We start from the raw sequence: 20,868 nt of genomic DNA, 5'->3' as shown, positions 1-20,868 counted from the left end.
ACAATACATGTGGCTTTGTGGCTATTTAATGTGTCGTTACAGATCGCTGTTCAATCAGTTCAAGTAGCATGTGAATCAATCATCTCTTTCTCTTTACTACTAGTTATAGGACAAAATATACATTAATGACCATCAGAAGATATGTTGAAAGATACAGTACAACTTACTGAAATGTATCATGTTTCCTGCAATTGCTCATTCAGTGTTTAAACCGCAGAAAGACGTTGCTAAAACAGCGGTTTAAACAATGTCACATAACCTTACATTTACATCAGAATAGCTATCCAATGTCCATAAACTCGGTAATCAGCTAGAAAAAAAAAAAACTATAGAGAGGAGCATTTTGCTAAATTAACTATATTACATTTTACTATGTTGTCTACATGATGAGAAAGAATGGAAGGAGCTAAAAATAAAAGCCGACACCACATATATGAATGCATGTTAAGAGCTGCCTTTTACCAAATTTACCTCTCAGATATTACTAATGAAGAAAAATAGACAAGATATATGACAATGCTTATAGGATGCATTGAGGAGGAGGCCAAAAATACACTCAGTGGCCAGGTAATGCTGACGACGTTATTATGGTCCGTGACAATGGCTCAGATTCTGTGTAAAGAACAATTTGTGACAGTATAGATCTCTAGTTGGAAAAGACATTCAGTTCCCACTTTATATGATCCTTAGTTATAGCTGATGCTGTAAAAGGAGGGCAGGATGACTGAAATTACGTTTTAAAAATTAAATACATTTTTATTCTTATGTGGCACTTAAAAAATAATTTGGTGCCTTTTTCTAATGTTTTGATTGATTGATTGATTGATTGATTGATTGATTGATCTGTATTGTATAAAGAGCTATACAATTAATTGTGATTTGGCTAAATAATAATAGTTATTATTTGGGGTTGAGTTTTTACCATCAAACACAAACAGTGTTTCCCATACATGAAAAAGCAAGGTGTTCACTGGTAGTCGAGTTCACGTTCAATTTTTCTTGTTTCATTATACAAATGTATATTATATCAGGATCTGAATCCAACCCCTATGCATACAACAAAATTATACCACTAGATTATCATGAATTATAGCAAGAAGTTCCAGAAGACTGTTGCCCCCTCAAATAAATAAGAAAAAATAAATAAACATAAAATGTTGCATACCGACTTGCCTAGAGTACATAGAGATTTTCAAATCAGTCACTTATACGGTCCCCTGCCTGTGTAGACAAGAGTGTTTGGAAAATAACTTAATATTTTAATATATTCATATTCTATTCTTAAAACCTGTGTTCAGAAAGGTTTATGGTTGATTTTAGTACATGTTTATCCTTGACAAGTCTTGCTGTTGCCAGAAATCAATAAAAGATTTTTGTGTAAGGAGCAGGGTGGATTTATACAGGAAGTATAATGAACCTTTATCTGCTCTTGAAAAATGAAGCCCCTGTATGTGTGTGTGGGTGGGGGGGGGGGCTGAGCTTTGCTTTTGGGGTTGGAAAGCTTAGGTTTTAGTCTCAAAGGTTATGCCCAAGTTGACTGTGCAATAGTCAAAGGTTTTTGTAAAGTGGCTATAAATGCGATGTCTAGTGAGCCTCAACACTATGGACCATGTAATGATAGAAATTGGTAGAGATTTTGCAGTACTGCTTATACTTTGACAGATGGCTGTGGCTAACTGCTTCAGGATATTTACTCATGATATTGACATGGAAATATTGAGGAATGTGAAAATGCAAAGCTGGATGTGTGCCAACAAGTCAAGACGATAATTTTGTTTTTGAATAATTTGTTATCAACGGGTGTTTGTTAAACACAACAGCAAGAGTTTAGTTGTTGCCGAGAAATGTCACAACTTTCTGTATTAATAATGAAATGAAATGTGTACATGTCACAAAGTTGTGGTGTGTGTATCTACTTTTCAATGGCTTGAAACACAGCTCATCCAATCAGAGTTGCCTGTTTTATAATGTTAGTATTACTGACTTTAAGTTTGATGCTGTCAAAGAGTTGCACCAGTCCACAAATTTGTGTGGATATAGACTTCATGTTTTTGTCCACCCCATTTCAATGGGGTACTGTCCACAGTGGCCAGCCCAGAGCAGGCTCAGGTGTTGGAACAAGAAGTCTAGTCTCTTTTTGAGAAAGAGGTCACAGAATGTGTTCTTATTCCTGAGAGAGACTCCAGTTTTTACAGGCTGCACTTCATAGTTCCATAAAAGGATGGGGGTTTGCATCCAATTTTGGATCTGCGTCATGAACAATACTCTGAGAATGTTAATGGACGTTAATGCTGAAGCTTATTGTGCTTATTGATTCCTCAGTCCAAACAAATGGCAGTTTGGCATTAACATATCATCCTTGCCCACATGAGGTGCTTGGGGTGAAGACTACATTCCAAGAAGAGTGCGCTTTCTCCACTACAGAGAACCACTTTTCTAGGAGTGATATGGGACTCGACTATGAGGCAGGCATGTCAGCCTCTTGCTCATACCGAGTCGATTCTTTCAGCTGTAGGCAAGATCAAGCTAGGCCAAGCCGTCACTGTAACAGTTTCAAAGACTTGTGGCAGCTGCATCCAATGTGATTCATTTTGGCATTCTGTACATGAGACCATCATGAGAACATTATGTTTCTCCTGGATGGCTCTCCATGGGAGATTCTCATCAGGAGGGATCTCAGAGTGCTTTCACATTAGCACTTTTGGTGCACACCCAGGTTCGATTGATGTCAGAGTTCGGTATGTTTGGATGATGTGAACACCGTCTTCTGACCCAAGAACCGTGCCCGAGTCTGCTTAAAAAAGGGTGGTCTGGGGTATGGTCCAAGTGAACTCCGGTACGGTTCGCTTCTGATATGAATGCAAACGTACCGAATTGTGGAAGTGAACCGCTATTACTGCTGTATTATTTGATAAAAATGTGTGTTTGTGTGTGTGTTTCACTCACTTTCCTGATGAGTGTGACTGACGTGCTGCAAGCAGAGCGCTGTTATTTCTGCTCGCCTTCAGTGTTCTACATTTGTGGCAGATAGACGCAAGTGCCGTTATGAACAAAACCAATGGTTCAAAAACAAAAATATAAATATGAGGAGAGCAACATTATGCATTTTGCTGCCTTCTCCTGCGCCATCGTTACTAAGCAACGGTGTAAACAGCTGCTGGTTTGATGACGCAAACGAACCACAGGTCATACCCACATAATATTAATATGAACACAGTCTAGTGGGGGCAGGGGGAGGGGGGAGCAATCGAACTCAGGTTCGGTCCAGGCAATCGAACCAAGTGTGAAAGCACCCTCAAGCAGTGGGCACCATTTATCACCCCCGACTGGAAATATGGAAACTGTGGGTTTGGCCCCTGAGGGGAACCAACTCTTGATCTATGGTCTCTCAACCAAAGTTGCTGAGACCATTCTGAACTCCAGAGCTCTTCACTTTATGGTGCAGAGAGCGCCGGTTAGACCAAGTTAACTGCCCTGGTTGGTTCAGTGTTGGAGTTCTTTCAGGATTGCTTTTCTGCTGGGTTATCCTCCTCCACTTTAAAAGTTTACATGGCGGCCATTGCTGTTTACCATGCACCTTTAGGTGGTGATTCATTGTGGAGACACCCTCTAGTGTCCCGTTTCCTGTTTGGTGCTATGAGGCTGAGGCCTGCAACTTGTTCAAGCTTTGGATTTGAGTTCCAGCTTTAGATTTGTCCATTGTTTTGGATGAATTGTATATGACAGCTATTGAGCCTACTGAGACTTTTTTTCTTACTTCACTAGAAAGGGTAGGAGATCTGCAGACCCAGTCTGTTGCCTCCTCCTTTGCTCCCGGCATGGTAAAAGCTTTTCTTAATCCTAAACCCGATTATGTGCCAAATGTAGCACACTCTTTTGGTCTGCAGGCCACTCCATGATCTTAAGTGCTTGTGACCTAAGTTTGTGCTCACTATGATTCACACTTAGTCATGCATTTGTTCAGTATGGTATTGTGGGTTTTGCGTTCTCTCAAAAGAGAACATCTCAATTATGCCTGTAACCCTGGTTCCATGAAAGAAGAATGACACTTTGGCATGCCTGAGAGCAACTTCAGCCAATCAGAAGCTAAAGGTGTTTGGTCTGGGTATCTTCGTGGTATGCCACCATCCGTCAAGGGAATACGTCTCACCAATGAGATTGGAGTCACACAGAAGAGTTCTCCATAGCGTCAACATTCCCTTCTCAGGGAACCAGGGTTACAGTTGTAACTGAGACGTTTTACAATAGGCACTGATTTGACAGAAACCAAGAAGTCTGCACATTATAAGTAGTTTACACTTTAACTGAATGCTTAAAATGCACTGACACTACAACATACTAAAGAGACCCATGATCAGATTGAAACAATCATCTGGAGCAATGCAAAAAAAAAAAAAAAAAAAATAATATATATATATATATATATATATATATATATATATATATATTACAGAGATTAATCTGTTCAACCCCAAGACACAGAAAATGAATGGCAGCAAAAGCAGTAGAAAATGACAAGGATAAAGCAACAAGAAAAAAAAAAAAAAAAAAAAAAATAGGGAGAGAACACAAAACTTTCCAGGACGATGTATCAAATATTCTTTACATATACAAAAAATGTAAAGAAAAGATGTAGAGAAATGTCAGCCCTCCAAGCTGTCTTCTATTGACAGCCTTGGTAAGCCACAATGCTGAATATTTTAACATTAATTTCCCTGATTTTCCTTTCCTTATGTTTACCCAGAAATAAAATCACATAAAGAAAATGAATCTGTGAATAACAAAGAAAGTGAATATAACAGAGTTATCTGTGCTGAAATGTATTAATTAATTAATTAATTAATTAATTCATTCATTCATTCATTCATTTTATTCAAACCACGCTCTTAAATTCTTAACCCTAATTGTTCCTTTATGAGGCTTAATGAGGAACGTGTAAAATATCCAGCTTAATGGTATAAAACATTAAGGTATACTGTATAATCAAATAAAACATGATATTGATATATAAATTATTTTATCTGCTACAGAACAGATCCATGTAGGCCTATATGTTTTCTAAAAGTCCAGTATTTAAACATATTGTGAAAACATATTTTAGTCCAAGACAAGGTTTATTCTAGATATCAGAAGCCACAAGTGTGATTTTAAAGATCCAATGAAATAAAAAGTGGTTTTATTTCATTTCTGTTAGTTTTGAGATTGTATACAGTAATGTGATGTAAATTGGCTATTGGCTAATGGCTATTGATATGTCCTGTCACAACTTTTTGTCAGAAATGTCAACATAGAAAAAAAAAAAAGAAAAAAAAAAAAAAAAAAAAAAATGTGTTTGTCAAACCATTTCAGGGGGTGTTTAAAGCTTAAGCTTGTACGACTGTGCATTACAGGGGGTGATGCAATGAGATCAAATAATGCTACAATAAACAAAGACAGAAAAGGGCTTGGGAAAGAAAAGGTCTGAGCACAGAGCCATGATAGTAGAATTAATGAGTCATGGACAGATAACAGGAAGAAGGAAAAAGACAAATACTTATAGGAAGACAGGAAAAAGACAAATACTTACTTCCCTGTTTATCCGAATCTAAGAGATCCCAGACACAGAGAAAGAGAGATGGGTGAAAGAAGAGAGAAAGAGAAACAGAGAGAAACAGGCTAATTAAGATGATTAGAGAAAAGAGGAAAGAATAAAGACTCCATACTGACCATCTGCAGTGACGAAATCACTTCAAAATAACTACAAATTATAGTTCAGATGAGTTGTCATACTGTCCCAGAAAGAAAAAAAAAAAACTCAAACAGGCTTTTGTTCAGCTCTTTAATGTTTAAATTAACAGGTGTAAAAAGTAATTTTGTCATTTACTGTATCATATTCATATTTCATTCAGTCTAAGAAGGAATGTTTAGGGAGCTTACAATTTTAAATATTAAAATTTAAATTCAAGGGCTCACAGTCCAATTTGAAAACTATTCTCAATGCTTCTAAACTTTTAGAAACATAGGGGTACAAATATTTGATGAGTTAAGGAGGATTTCATCAAATTCTCCCACATTTAAGATGTCTGCTATGCAGTGAAATGCAGTGTCACATCAGAGCCACATTCAATTTTGTTATTGTCATTTAACATATACTGTTTTCTGTAGCCATTTATGACAACTGACTTTTGAACAAGTCACACATATTTTAAAATATAATGTTCATTACAGTGAAATTTGGTCTATTGTTTTCTACTAAATTAAATATAAATTAAAATTAAAACTTATTTAATGATTTCATCCTTTGCAGTTAAACTTTTCTGAAGGTTCTCGTGTGTATTTGTTCATCTAAGTGTGTCTTATGGTATAAATGTCACTACTGATGTGCTCTGTGTGCTATTTTTTGCACTGGATCAGTACAGAATAATTTAAGAAACACTCATTTATAAATCATTTTACACCCCCAGCCTTTATAAGGCATTTTTCTTTCAAAAAAAAAAAAGTTGGCACTAGTTTTTTACTACATTTTTGTAGCAATCTTTAGGTGAACATGCTAAAACTATTGCTAAAACACTTCACATCTTCTATTCAATGTTTAAATAAAAATTAATAAATAAATAAAACGACAATAGAGGAAATTCACTGTGCTTTCTTGTCTCCTGTATGATCTTATATTGGTGCGTAAATTTAACTTGCATCAAACCGTCAATAGTGATTTGCATTCAAAAATCAAAAAGTAAATCCACTATTTTTATTAAGACAGTGGCTATATTCACTAAGTGAAAATAGCATATTTTCTTAGCGATAGATGCTATTTACACTAAGTGAAAATAACAATATATTCTATTTACACTAAGTGACAATAGCAGCATTTTCTTAGCGATTTTCTATTTACACTAGGTGAAAATAGAGATGTATTCTAATTACACCATGTAAAAGTATCAGTTATTTGCAATAAGAGTGAATAGTAATTAGATGCTATCTATACTTTGTATTGGCAGATACAATTTTCTTGTAGATAAACAGGATGCAATAATATCATAGAGTGTAAATGATTATATTAATTAAAATTATTAAATGGATACTGCCTTATTTGGAGAATAAAAACCCTCACCACACCTTCCCCCAACCCTACCCAATAAACACTATTAATATTATTAAACACTCGTTCATAGTTTATTTCCACTTTTAGAACATTTTTATTGAAAATAAATGCAAGCTTGACAAAAGGTGGACTTGAAACCCGCATCGATCGCTTTAAAAGCCAGGTCTGCGAGCCTTACTTGCTACTGCTGCGCCACTGAAGATGTTGAATTCTGTGCATGTTTTTTTAAAACTTGAGTGGCCCAACCAGACATTGGTGGGCGGAGCTAGTGTAAATAGCGTTTGCCAACAAGGGATGCTATTTGCACTTAGTGTAAATAGACACTTAGTGTAAATAGACATTGGTGGGCGGAGATAGTGTAAACAGCGTTTGGGACACTATTTGCACTTAGTGTAAATAGACACTCCATTTTAGGCGTCATATGGGGATTTACTTTTTGATTCTAGAGTGCAAATCACTATTGAGGAGTAGAGAAAATCAAGATATCTGTTTCTTATAAAAGTGGAGTGACAAGGCTTTGCATTCTAGTATACGAATCTCTATAATCAGGCCGTTTTTCTCATCATCCAAAACCTGACTCAAGTACAACCAGAAAGAGCAATTCAGGTCTGTTTGCAAGTGCAAACAGAAATGGTTTAACCTTCCCACTAAAAGACGACAAAAAATTGATTTACTGAGGTTCCAGCAGAGATAGTTATAAAAATGATGTTTCTTATGTGGTACAAGAACATATGTTTTAAAGTCTTTATCCATCAAATGGTTAAGATTGAGAGCAAAGTGTTCAGAATCTGCCTGACAGGAAAGTGTCCTTTCTGGGAAAAGAAAAGACACATCTGCACTAAAATCAGATGTTTAACAGGTTGTTAGGGATGCAGGAAAATGCAGTCATATGGGACCGTAAGGAATAGCTGAAATACTGAAATAAAAAAGTAAGTTTCAAAACTAATTTAAATTCAACTCTCTCAGTGAGAAAACGAATTACCATATAAACGTGTTATGTGTAACCTTTGTTCAAAGAAAGCAGGAGTGAGAGAAACACATGTATATGGAGGTGTGAACATAGGAGTGCAAAGAGGAAAACAGAAAAACTTACATCAATGTAGTTTGCATTGACATAGTCTGAATTAGGATCGGCCAGGAGAGAATGCATTTTGACACGGTGGCGGTCTTCTGTTTGGGATAAAAAAAAAAAAAGAACAATGCTAGTCAGTGATGATTAATAATAATAATAATCATGAATAATGCTCTGTTTCTTGGCTACAACTTGGCAACATCTTTGGCATGATAACTGTGCTCTATTTTTAACAAACATTGACTGTAGTACCCAATATGTTATGTATATTTCATGCATATTAAGGTATCGAGCCATTATCTTAGCAACAGCAAACTATATATTCTCTAACATTAAAATATACTATATCTATATCATTACTGTGAATAACACTTACGACCCAAAAGGGTGTCATGTCGGCCCTTGGTCTTGTCCTTCTTTTCGTTTATATCCCAGCCATCGAAAAAACTCTACAGACACAAGCAGAGATACAAATGATTGTGGTGTGCTGGACATTACATCAACTATATATACTACCAATAAAAAGTTTGTGGCTTTTTTTTTTTTTTTTTTTTTTTTTTTTTGATGAGTTTTGTTAAATTAGTACTTTATACACCAATTAAAGGGTTAGTTCACCCAAAAATGAAAATGTCATTCCTCATCCCTCGTGTTTTTCCACACCCGTAAGACCTTCGTTCATCTTTGGAACACAAATTAAGATATTTTTGATAAAATCCGATGGCTCAGTGAGGCCTGCATCACCAGTAATAACTCTCTCTTTTTCAATGCATAGAAAGCTACTAAAAACATATTTAAAACAGTTCATGTGACTAGTGGTTTAACCTTAATATTATAAAGCAACGAGAATATTTTTTGTGCGCCTAAAATAACAAAATAGTGACTTTATTCCACAATAGCTAGTGATGGGTGATTTCAAAACACTGCTTCATGAAGCTTCAAAGATTTACGAATCTTTTGTTTTGAATCAGTGGTTCAGAGCAAAAGATTCATAAAGCTTTGAAGCTTCACGAAGCAGTGTTTTAAAATCGCCCATCACTAGATATTGTTGAATAAAGTCACTATTTTGTTATTTTTGGTGCAAAAAAAGTATTCTCGTTGCTTTATAACATTAAGGTTGAACCACTGTAGTCACATGAACTGATTTAAACATGTTTTTAGTACCTTTCTGGGCATTGAAAAAGGGAGTGCTATTGCTGGCGATGCAGGCCTCACTGAGCCATCAGTTTTTATCAAAAATATCTTAATTTGTGTTCCGAAGATTAACGAAGGTCTTACGGGTGTGGAACGACATGAGGGTGAGTAATAGATGACATAATTTTCATTTTTGGGTGAACTAACCTTTAAGAATTAAATTGATCACATTTGACATTAAAAACTTATATTGTTACAAAAGATTTACTAAAGATTTACTATTCTGAACTTTGTATTTCTCAAAGAATCCTGAAAAAAATGTATCATGGTTTCTACAAAATTATTTAGCAGCTGTTTTAGTGTTTTACTAAAATAATGCAATATACATGAATGTACATAACTGATGATGATTAAAAACAACAACAACAACAACAACAACAACAACAAAACATTGAAAAATCTTCAAATGTGAGCTGCCAAAGACAATTTTGGGAATGTGCTGACTTGTCCTTTTTCACTCCCAAAAAACTGAAAAATTACATGAAATGTCTTGCTAGATTTATTACAGTTTTTTACTTTATAGAGTAAGGAACTTACCATTAACTAATTAAAAACTAATTAGTTTTTATCATTTTATCATTATCTTTCACGTTTTTTTTTATTATTATTTCAAATGGATGTTTGTGTACATTTAATTCATGGTAGCATGTTTCTCATCATGTGATGATAAAATCATAAAGAAGAGCATTATAACTGCATCCTATACAACCTAGCACTCAGAATTACTCTCCAAGCTGGGCAAATACTCATGCAAATTTCGATCAGAACTAAATTTGGGGCCATGTTTGTGGCATTACCTCATTTACATAATTCCTTTATTGAAGCTGGTAAAACAACACAGACAACACATGCAAATGAATGAAGCTATCAGTGTGAAAATCATTCTTAATGAATGAATTTTTTTTTTTATCCTTTGGGGTCTTGATGTGAAATTGCACATATTTATCGCCACCCAATGTGAGATGGGCACCAGATATAGCTTTACATCCTTGTCACTTTTACAGGTACTGTTAGTTATTTATATTGAATTTGATAACACATTTATCTTTCTTTCATGTAAGAAATGCATTGTACTTTCTCAGTGTCAAACTTAAAAAAAAAGAATGTAGCAGATAGTTTTTAGTACCTTCTGTGTGTGCATGTACACAGAAAGCTGTGAGCCCTGCCAACGTACTCCAGCTGTCTAAGTGCTTTCTAATGCCGCATAGTTTTTGAGCTAATGTGTGACAGCTGTTTAGTACACATTCCACCCGAAAGCAGGTGAAGCGTAGCACCTGGCAATTACATCTAAATGACTGTAATTTAAAAAATGACCCCCTAGAATAAGTGCAAGTCACGTTTCCCCACTCGTCCATTAAGTCCCTTTTGCTCTCGCATTTTATCAAGTCAGATGCCGTTTACGAAGCAGATGCATAATCAGGATTCTGATGTTAATTTTCTGATGGGCACAGCATGTTGTTTCAGGAGTATATAAGAGCTTTGCTTTGTTCTAAAACAACAGTGAAGATATTAACAATATAATATAACAATATAAATAGTGTTTATAAACTGTATTGAGGCACTGTTAATCAAATAACAGGTTTTACAGTAGCAATTTTACAGTTAAAATTACAATCATTCTAAAATTGTATCTAAAATCCTAGTTCTTCCTGAGGTTTTGTGCTAACCACCAGTCACAGCTGCAGTGAGAAATAAGCCATTTCCTCAGTCGATTTAATTTCTGTTTCTGTTGTAATGTGTATTACAGGGTACACATTACAAAAAGTCTACCCACTGCATTATAGAATCTCTATGTGTAGAGTTCAGGGAGCTTCATGAAGCAGTGTTTTGAAATTGCCCATCACTAGATATATAACATTAATATTAATTACTGTAACATAGGTGCTTCTGTAGGGAAATAGTGTTGGGAGAGAAGCTGTGCCAGTGTCTGCTGGTCTTAGTTTGGATTTCCTGCCAGAGGGAAGCTGTTAGAACAAGCAGTGACCAGGGCGGAAAGGAATCCTCAGTAATCTTTGTGGCCTGGTTCACTGTTCTGGCCATGTAAAGTTCAGCCAGGGAAGAAATCTTGCAGTGACTGCTGTATCAGGCACCAGATAATTTGCTGTAGATGTTTCTTTGAACAATCATTAGCATAGCCAAACAATGACAGAAGACGTGATTACACATTCAGTGGTGTCTCTGAAGAACTGTATGTCAAGGTTGTATCTGAGGAAGTACATGTATTGATGTGCTTTCTGACAGAAATTATTTTATTTTTTATCACATGTGAGAGAAAGATGAGAAGAAGAATTTGCAGCATTAGTCTACATTGACTGTAGAATCTCTGATCACCTCAGAGGGGAGTGCTGGGGTGTGCTTCCTGAAATCATTGATGTTTTCAAAAGTCGTAGGACATTTTCAGATTTACTCTTAGTATATTTTAAAATTTATTTTATTCCTGTGATGGCAAAGTTGAATTTTCAGCAGCCATTACGCCTGTCTTCAGTGTCACATGATCCTTGATAAATACTTCAGAACGTGCTGCTTCTAATTTGTCAGGAAGACATTCATGCCGAAGAGTTTGCTCAGTAATAGATCTGGGATGGTGGTATAAAATGCTGAGCTAAAGTCCACAAGCAATATTCTGTGCTTCTCTTATATCCAGATGTTGCATGACACAACTTAAGGCCATTTTCACAACATCAGACTGATTTACTGGCCACTTTAGAAAACTGCTGTGGATCCAAATGAGCAGAAGTGACTGTTTTCAGATATGCATTCAAAGAATTCAGATGAGTGTAGCAGGGTTGTAATCACAGAGATCTGTCAGACAGACTTAATATGATTCATATTTGTCATACATTAAAAAAAAAAAAAAAATGAAATTTTGTATAATGTATTTAATGTAGCTGGTGATACTGGTCAGGGCCTGCTGCCTCTTAACAGTTTAGTTCATGTAAATTCTTGAACACGAACCTGTTTTTTTTTTTTTTTTTTACCTAAATGACACTAAAAGATCTTGTTGAAGGTGACAGGTTGTCCCTGAGGGAGACAATAGTTCTTTTAATTGTCCAAAAAGTACCAATGAAGTGAATGGGAATGCTAGCTTTCTCTGAGTATTAAAGTTCACCTTGTTCCAAAATTCAATGTCACATGTGGCTTTCCCAAATAGCACAGTTGGTGTACACTGTGATGTGTACTTGCGGCCTATAGGGTGTCCCACTTCAAAAAGGTTGTGATACACCCTCAATGCACCCTTTTGCACAGTCTGCAAGGGCAGCATTTGGGACATTTAGGACACGGTTTTGTATTTTTCTGATTTCTGTAGTTCAGCCTCACTTTCAATTACTATCTCTTTCTCTCCATCCATCTGTCCTGTTTTCATTGAAAATCACCCTAGGCTCAGCTGCTAAGCAGCGTGACATTCTCATCAAAGTCTGTCATTCTTTCATTCTTCCTGAACCAAATCACATAATCAATATTTCTGTCTTTACCTCAAAACATTTCTCTAAGTCCCTCTCGTCTCTTGAAGACAGTGATTCCTTGAACTCCAAAAAGTGACCCAACATATATATATATATATATATATATATATATATATATATATATATATATATATATATATATATATACACACATATATATTTCTAAATTTCTAAATCCACTAAGGGTGCTTTCACACTATAAATTTTAGAGCACAGTAACAGTTCATGTGCGCATCCGCGAACCCAAGTCTGCTTAAAAAAGGTGGCTTTTCTGTGTAGACCCTTTGGAAATAAAACCAAAGTTCAAAAACCAAAATACAAAAGCAAGAATGAGCAACACTACCCATTTTGCAGAATTCTCCTGCAAAGTCGTTACCTAGCAACAGGTGTAAACTGTTGCTGCTTCAATGATACAATCCAAATTCTGGTTCAGACCAAGCATTTGAATCACATGTGAAAGCACCCTATAGCCGAGAAACACCAAGATGATGGTCAGCCATTGCTGAATGTCTGTCGGCCTAATTTCTGTTGTGTGTTCCGCACCGTTGGCACTAGTCAGACCCCCGTTGGCAGCTTTTCGACTGACTGGGCATGTTCAATTGGTGGAGGAGTCTGTTGGTGAGAAAGGTCACTCTGATTGGATGTTCAGCTTTGCAAACCAGTGCATGAGAATAAAAGCAAAAGTGATGAAAGCAAGCAAACAAGAGGCACACACAGAAGGACCTTCTCATTTTCCATCTTCATCTGATCTGAGGTGTTTTCATCAAATATGTAATATAACATGTTCTGCTTTCTTTTCGGTTTGTATAACTAAAGTCCGGTCCCACTTTATATTAAGTGGCCTTAACTACTGTGTACTTACATTTAAATGAATAATTTGATGCAATGCACTTATTGTGTACATACATGTTTTTACATTGTACTTATATTTTAAAAACACCTGCATGTAATTACATCTGTAATTAATTTCTGTAATTACATTTATAATTACACTGTTGTCCCATCCCTTACACCTTACCCCTACCCTTAAACCTACCCATACCACCAAAGCTTTCCCTAACCTTACCAGTACCCCACCTCAATAGCAGCAAAAGTGTTTTGCAATTCAATATGAACCCATTAAGTACATTGTACTTAGTTTTTGATGTAAGTACATAGTAGTTAAGGCCACTTAATATAAAGTGGGACCCAAAGTCCTAGCTCTTCTGGTTTCCCTTTTTGAATTATGAATACAGACAAGTGCCACCTGCTGATATACACAGTTATTTCCTTTCAGGCAGACACAGAACATAAATACTAGTTTGCAGTAGTTTTTAGTTTTAGCAGCTTTTGGGAGCAACATTGCAGACATCAAAGTAATAAAATAAATAATAATCTATAAATGGAGTCTTTAAAAGGCACTAGCCACCCCTTGTGAAAAAGAAGCAGACTTTAGAATACTTTTTAAAAGAATTCTTATTATGGAAATGATATACTTTAAAAGAATACATTTAATCTCAAACTGAATGTAATGATTTCAGACACTTAATTGCACAATATTTACAATTAAATGAAAATATATTATAGGTTCAATTTATATTAAATGCAATTAGTTGGACTTTTTTTTTTCTTTTTGGCCCACTTAAAAACATATTTATATTTAATATATTTATATATGTATTTCATAAGTAAGGGATCCAGCCAGTTATTATCTGTCTTGCATCAGCCTGAAGGGGTTTATTCTGAGATAACAACTGGCTGAATGTACATTATCCCACTTATTACACAGGCTACTTGCCACATAAGTAAATAATTAGACACAAAATATTGATCTGAGTCTAAATATTTTATTAACTCTTTAAACGCAAAGCTTCCACAGAGAGAGCAGTTGCTAGTGTGGTAAGTTCAACTAGATGGATATTTAAGGGATACGGTACAGTCATACTACTTATTAAACGGCATTTCACCGCATAAATAATTATGACAAGTATTTATGGTAAATATACATCAGTGTCATCTCTATTGAAAATTTTATTTACCTCAGCATAGTTGAATAACAAGAGTTCAGTACATGGAAATTACATACAGTGAGTCTCAAACTCCATTGTTTCCTCCTTCTTATATAAATCTCATTTGTTTAAAAGACCTCCGAAGAACAGGCGAATCTCAACATAACACCGACTGTTATGTAACAGTCGGGGTGTACGCCCCCAATATTTGCATATGCCAGCCCATGTTCCCAACATTATGAAAAGCATTACACAAGGGCAGCCAGTATTAACGTCTGGATGTGCACAGCCGAATCATCAGACTAGGTAAGCAAGCAAGGACAATAGCGAAAAATGGCAGATGGAGCGATAATAACTGACATGATCCATGATTACATGATATTTTTAGTGATATTTGCAAATTGTCTTTCTAAATGTTTCGTTAGCATGTTGCTAATGTACTGTTAAATGTGGTTAAAGTTGCCATCGTTTATTACTGTACTCACGGAGACAAGAGCCGTCACTATTTTCATTTTTAAACACTTGCAGTCTGTATAATGCATAAACACAACTTCATTCTTTATAAATCTCTCCAACAGTGTAGCATTAGCTGTTAGCCACGGAGCACTATCAAACTCATTCAGAATAAAATGTAAACATCCAAATAAACACTGTACTTACGCGATTAGACATGCTGCATGATGAACATTTTGAGGGTTATATTAGCTGTGTGAACTTTGTTTATGCAGTGAGTCGAGAGTTCTGGGGGGGGTGGAGAGTGCGAGCAATTAAAGGGGCAGCAGCCCTGAATCGGCGCATTTCTAACTATGCCCCAAAATAGGCAGTTAAAAAATTTATTTAAAACAAAAATCCATGGGGTATTTTGAGCTGAAACTTCACAGACACATTCAGGGGACACCTTAGACTTATATTATATCTTGTAAAAAAAAAAAAAAACGTTCGATGGCACCTTTAAATGTAATGCTGAATAACTCACTAAAGGTAAAATAATACAATTAAAATCCAGGAATTTACATGTGTTTTAATAGTGCAATATGTATATTTCTTTAAAGCACCACTTTAAGATGATTAAAACAATGGATTTAATAAGTATTTTATACTTGACATTATTACAAAGTGCTCTTAGTCATGAGACATAGAGTACACATAGAGTGTACTTTCTTTAAGTAATTTTAGTAAAGTTCAGTACAATTTAGTGCACTTTTTCACAAGGGACTGCTGGGCCACATACACTCTGCAAATGTTAAGATATGACAGATATTTAAATTTGGGAAAGAATACATTATTCTGTACGATTAAGGAATACCACAGTCACTCCTGAAGGCGGTTGACAGTGATAACCATAGCGATGTTCTGGATTCTTGTGGCAGTAAAAAAAAAAAAAGAAAAAGAATCCAAACATGGATGCTGAGACGAGCTGTCAGCATCTAAAAGATATTTGCATCAACTAGTCGCTGTGTCTCACAGGTGCGCATACTAGAGGAGTGTGGGCGACGGACATGGGCCGCAAGTTGGCTATGATGCTGCATATTTTGATGCAGACTAGTCACAGACTTAAAATATCAAAGAGTGATAAGCTTCAGTCTTGTAATGTGTGCTAGGCTTCAGCTCCAGTGGACGTAGTCTGCATTAGAGCATAAGACAAATCATAGGGCCAACTATGACCTTACTATGAGCCAGTACAATGTCTTTACTAAAGAGATGTCTTTATACTAAAGAGATTTTTAGCAGAAGCACATGAGACAGCCATAGCAAACATTCAGAGGCTTATTCCACCCTTCTAAGAAATTAAGGCCCAAGAGTCTTGCAGCTACTGTCCGTTTTCAGGTCCAAAATAAAGAGAAAAAGGCAGAAATGTGGATTCTGGAGGAGGGATTCATGTGTCTCTTGAGCTCAGATTAATGACTCAAAAAGAATATCTATATTCCGTTGAGAAAGGATGGTGAGAGCACAGAAGAACTGAGGGTATTATTAATACATACGTGGAATATTTTGAATGAGTAATGTCTTTTCTGTGAAGGGCTGATATGAAAGAACTTTGAAAGGTTTGGCAGCACTTTGCTCACACTCTGGTGTCACGTTCTGGATCTATCCATGTTTTTATAAAACACACTTATTAACATGAGGGCTAAGAGCGAGAACATACACTACTGCTCAAAGTTTGTTTAGTTTTGTTTTGTTTTGTTTTGTTTTGTTTTGTTTTGTTTTATGTATGTATGTATGTATGTATGTATGTATGTATGTATGTATGTATGTATTTATTTCCCAGGCTGCATTTATTTGCTCAAAAATAAAGTAAAAACAGTAATATTGTCAAATATTATTACAATTTAAAAATTTAAACTGTTAATTAATGTAATTTATTCTTTATTCCTCTGATGGAAAAGCTAAATTTTATAAATACTCCAGTCTTCAGTGTCACATGATCATTCAGAAATGGTGCTCAAGAATCTTATTATTATCATTGTTGAAAACTGTTGTGCTGTTTAATATTTTTTTTTGTGGAAACCATGATTTTTTTTTTTTTTTTTTTTTTTTTTTTTCAGGACTTTTTGACAAATATAAAGTTCAGGAGAACATCATTTATTTTACATTCAAATATTTTTTGTCATTATAAATGTATTTAATGACACTTTGAAGGCATTGTAGGTTCTTCAAATAACTTCTAAGCTTATAGAGCTATGCAGTTTGCTAATAACAGTTTTGCTTCAAGTTATAAAACTCATTACTCAGTTTCCCATTACTATATGCCAGTGTCTTTTAAATCTAACCCTGTAGGCATGAATTGCTTGTCAAATATCCTCAACAGACCCTCACCTCGTACTCCTGTTTGAAACCGTACCCCTCTCCTGTCTTCATCTGGTTGATGTGCTGGAGCAGGTCTGCCACTCTCACAGCCGGGTGGAGCTGCCCTGTGTGATATGGAGAACTTTTTCTCCTGCAATGCCTTCTGGGAGAACCCCCCAGCAGGCTGCTGGACTCATTTACAGTGCTGCGCTGCTCATCTGAGGAGTAAAAGAAAGAAGAGAAAGAGAGATAAACAAACAAAGTGTGGAGCAAAGAGAAAGAAGCTACAGTGCAGTCAAAGGTAACTTGCAAATTGCAGTGGGAATTGTTTCACTAAAGGTGTGAATCGTAACGGCCGAGGGAGTTCTTCCTGATACTGTGAATCACAGTCAATGTGCAAGTGTGAATTGAAGTAAAACTGCAGGGGCAGAGATGTTAGAAGGGGGCTGTTAGAAGTTGTTAAACTTGATGAAAATGACCTGCATAGGTCCATCTGCCTTCCATGTAGGGATTCCCCTTTAACTCTAGCAAAAGCCCAAGTGAAATACTGCAGTCCCCAGGAAAAGTTTTCCTGATAAATCCTTGTCTAGATAAATAAATGATCGTATACTGACTCAAGAATGATTTTCTCTGATAATGAAAGAGTCTACACCACACTTGTTTATCTCTCTGCACTGGCCACAGGTTGGGGCTCGCACCAAGCTCAAGACATTGATGCTTGCAAACAGAATGGCCACAGGCTCCATCAGAGAGTCACAAAATCACAGTCGCCATTTCAAATTGAATGACCACGAACAAAGTGTTTTAGGCCAAACCGAGAGGAAAAAACTGAAAGAAACTCAGTTCCACCCAACCCCCCAAAAGCAAACTGCAGTCGTGTACTGGTACAGTGGGTAAGGAAAGTATTCAGACCCCCTTAAATTATTCACTCTTTGTTATTTTGCAGCCATTTGCTAAAATCATTTAAGTTCATTTTTTTCCTCATTAATGTACACACAGCACCCCATATTGACAGAAAAACATAGAATTGTTGAAAGGCCACTGTGCTCTTAGGAACCTTAACCCTCAGGGGTCTGAGGATTTTTGGGGCCCTGGAGAAGTTTTGACATGCCCTGACATTTGTGCTTTTTTCAGTTGTTTATAAACATATTAATGACAAAAGTGTCATTACACTGTATTCAGCACAAACTAGGCTACAATAATATGTGAGGAACATGTATGTACATCAAGGCTTAAAAACGAAAAAAAAAATCCAATCGTTCCACTCCGAGCAGAATCGGCATTTTAACGTTTCTGTTCCAGCGTTCCTTCCTATTATAAACGTTCCGAAACCGGTTTGATAAGAAAAGATAACGGTTAATAACGTTATTTTTATTTATTTTATTTTTTTCTGCGTGTAGCCTACTTAATAATAATAATAATAATAATAATAATACGTACTGCATTTTATTTATTAAAAAACAAAGATAGTTTATTTGCCGTCGTAGGCCTACAATTATCTTTTATAACAAGATTCTGTCCAAATGTAAACCTATTAAACGAAAGGAAAAACAATGGTTTATAAATTAAAGTATTTTTTCAAGATGTTTTAATGTTTAAAATGTTGCTGGTTTAATGTTTAATGTTGCTGGTTATAAATACCGACGCTATTCCTGAGAGGAAAAAAGTTGCATAGGCCGCATTTTATTATATTACATTATTAGCCTACACCTTTGTTTATAATGTTTGTAAACATAAATTATGAACAAAACTGCCCTATATTATTTATGTACTCCACAACAAAACCTCTAAAATTAACAGTTGGACTATTCAGGCTAGGCTATATAAACGTCAAGCAAAAACAAATTAACAACAGAAAAAATTATATTTACTTTTTTAACGCCATTCCAGCTTCTATTGCTATATTCAAGGCGAGAAACAGGTTTATTTATTGGAAATAAAACTAAATATGATGCAAAACGAATTAATTTAAAGTGAATGTAGCCTACCTTTCTCATTCGGCATGAATCCAACTGTTTTCATTTTCGAGACGAATGCTAAACTATTATTTATTAGATGAGCTTTGTACTTCACTCACATTATCGATGTAAAACATCATTTTGGATGCGTTAGCATCACGTTTGCACAGGCTGTACTATTTGAATTTGTGATTGGTTGACTGCCAAATCAAAATATTAAACGGAACGATAAAATAACGTTATTAACCGGTTAATGGGCATTTCAAATTACCGTTTCTGTTCAGAACGATTACATTTGATTTAGTTTCCGTTTCTGGTTACGTTCCGGTCAAAATTTCGTTCGTTTCCGGTTTTCGTTTTCGTTCCTTAAACAGGTTCAGAGCCCTGATGTACATGTTTGTGTTTTTGAAGGAATAACGTTTATGCGTGGTTATTGAAAAAAACAAAAAACTTAAGTCACTGAAATAAGGCGCAAAAAAATAAATTAAAACTGTGTTCACAAGGATTCTGGGTATTGGAGGTTGTAGACTAGAGTTTTTGCTTCAGAATGAAGTAAAAATTATCCTTCCTACTCCTTCATATAAAACAATAGAGAGATTTAAATTTTCTAAGACACTTTTGGTCAAGGTAGAATGAGTAAACATTGGTCATTTACATATACTTCCGACATTATAACAAACACTACAAAAAAAAATTGCTGTCCTTTCACCATTCTTTTGTCTATGCTCTCACTATTCCTTAATCCCTCCCTGTTCAATCTTGTAATATTCTGAATGATGTCTGAAACTTTCTATTACTATTACTTTTTATTACTGTGTTTATTGCTTCTTTAATATGAATTGCTTTTTGTATTGCTCATTTGTAAGTCGCTTTGGATAAAAGCATTTGCTAAATGAATGAATGTAAATGTACATTTTAGCAATCATTTTCTATAATCCATTTAGAATCAGATCTAGCAATGACAGATTTTGTGAACTAATAACTATTACACTAATTGAAATGAAAATAAAAATGAAAAAAAAAGCACTCTGTTGTTTCTACAACTTTCATGCAACATTTCCACAATGTCCATCACCCCATATAGCATTAGAATTAGCAACATTACATCTCACTGGCTTGATACCATTCCAGATGACATCTATTTTGCTTTCAAGGTAGAGATGTGAGTTAAAAAATTTGAATAGAATAGAACAGAATAGACATAGAATACTGTAGTTCAAACAAACACTACACACTGCAAAGAAAAGTATACCATAAGCATAGACAACTGGAGACAGACAGAGAGCCAACACTTTCACTTTACTGGCACACAGCAACACTCATCTAT

The 20,868-nt window shown here is 35.5% G+C and overlaps 1 protein-coding gene across 10 annotated transcripts in view; it reads right to left on the bottom strand.

Annotated features, from left to right (window-relative positions):
- ptprua (protein tyrosine phosphatase receptor type Ua) overlaps window positions 1-20,868 on the bottom strand; it is a 322,168-nt gene that overhangs the window by 37,093 nt on the left and 264,207 nt on the right. For 6 of the 10 annotated variants that reach the window (XM_048202043.1, XM_048202042.1, XM_048202034.1 and 3 more), the window contains 4 exons: window positions 17,614-17,801; window positions 8,530-8,602; window positions 8,175-8,251; window positions 5,567-5,584 (listed from right to left, as the gene is read on the bottom strand). In XM_048202043.1, the coding sequence (XP_048058000.1) occupies window positions 5,567-5,584; window positions 8,175-8,251; window positions 8,530-8,602; window positions 17,614-17,801 (356 nt within the window). The remainder of the gene's footprint in view (window positions 1-5,566; window positions 5,585-8,174; window positions 8,252-8,529; window positions 8,603-17,613; window positions 17,802-20,868) is intronic. The other 4 variants (XM_048202036.1, XM_048202039.1, XM_048202040.1 and 1 more) reach the window with 1 other exon arrangement.

The sequence above is a fragment of the Megalobrama amblycephala genome, linkage group LG9 (genome assembly GCF_018812025.1).
Source record: "Megalobrama amblycephala isolate DHTTF-2021 linkage group LG9, ASM1881202v1, whole genome shotgun sequence".
In the NCBI taxonomy this organism is placed as follows: Eukaryota; Metazoa; Chordata; class Actinopteri; order Cypriniformes; family Xenocyprididae; genus Megalobrama; species Megalobrama amblycephala.
The sequence above is the reverse complement of the archived record's forward strand: the minus strand, read 5'-3'. Positions and strand labels throughout refer to the sequence as shown.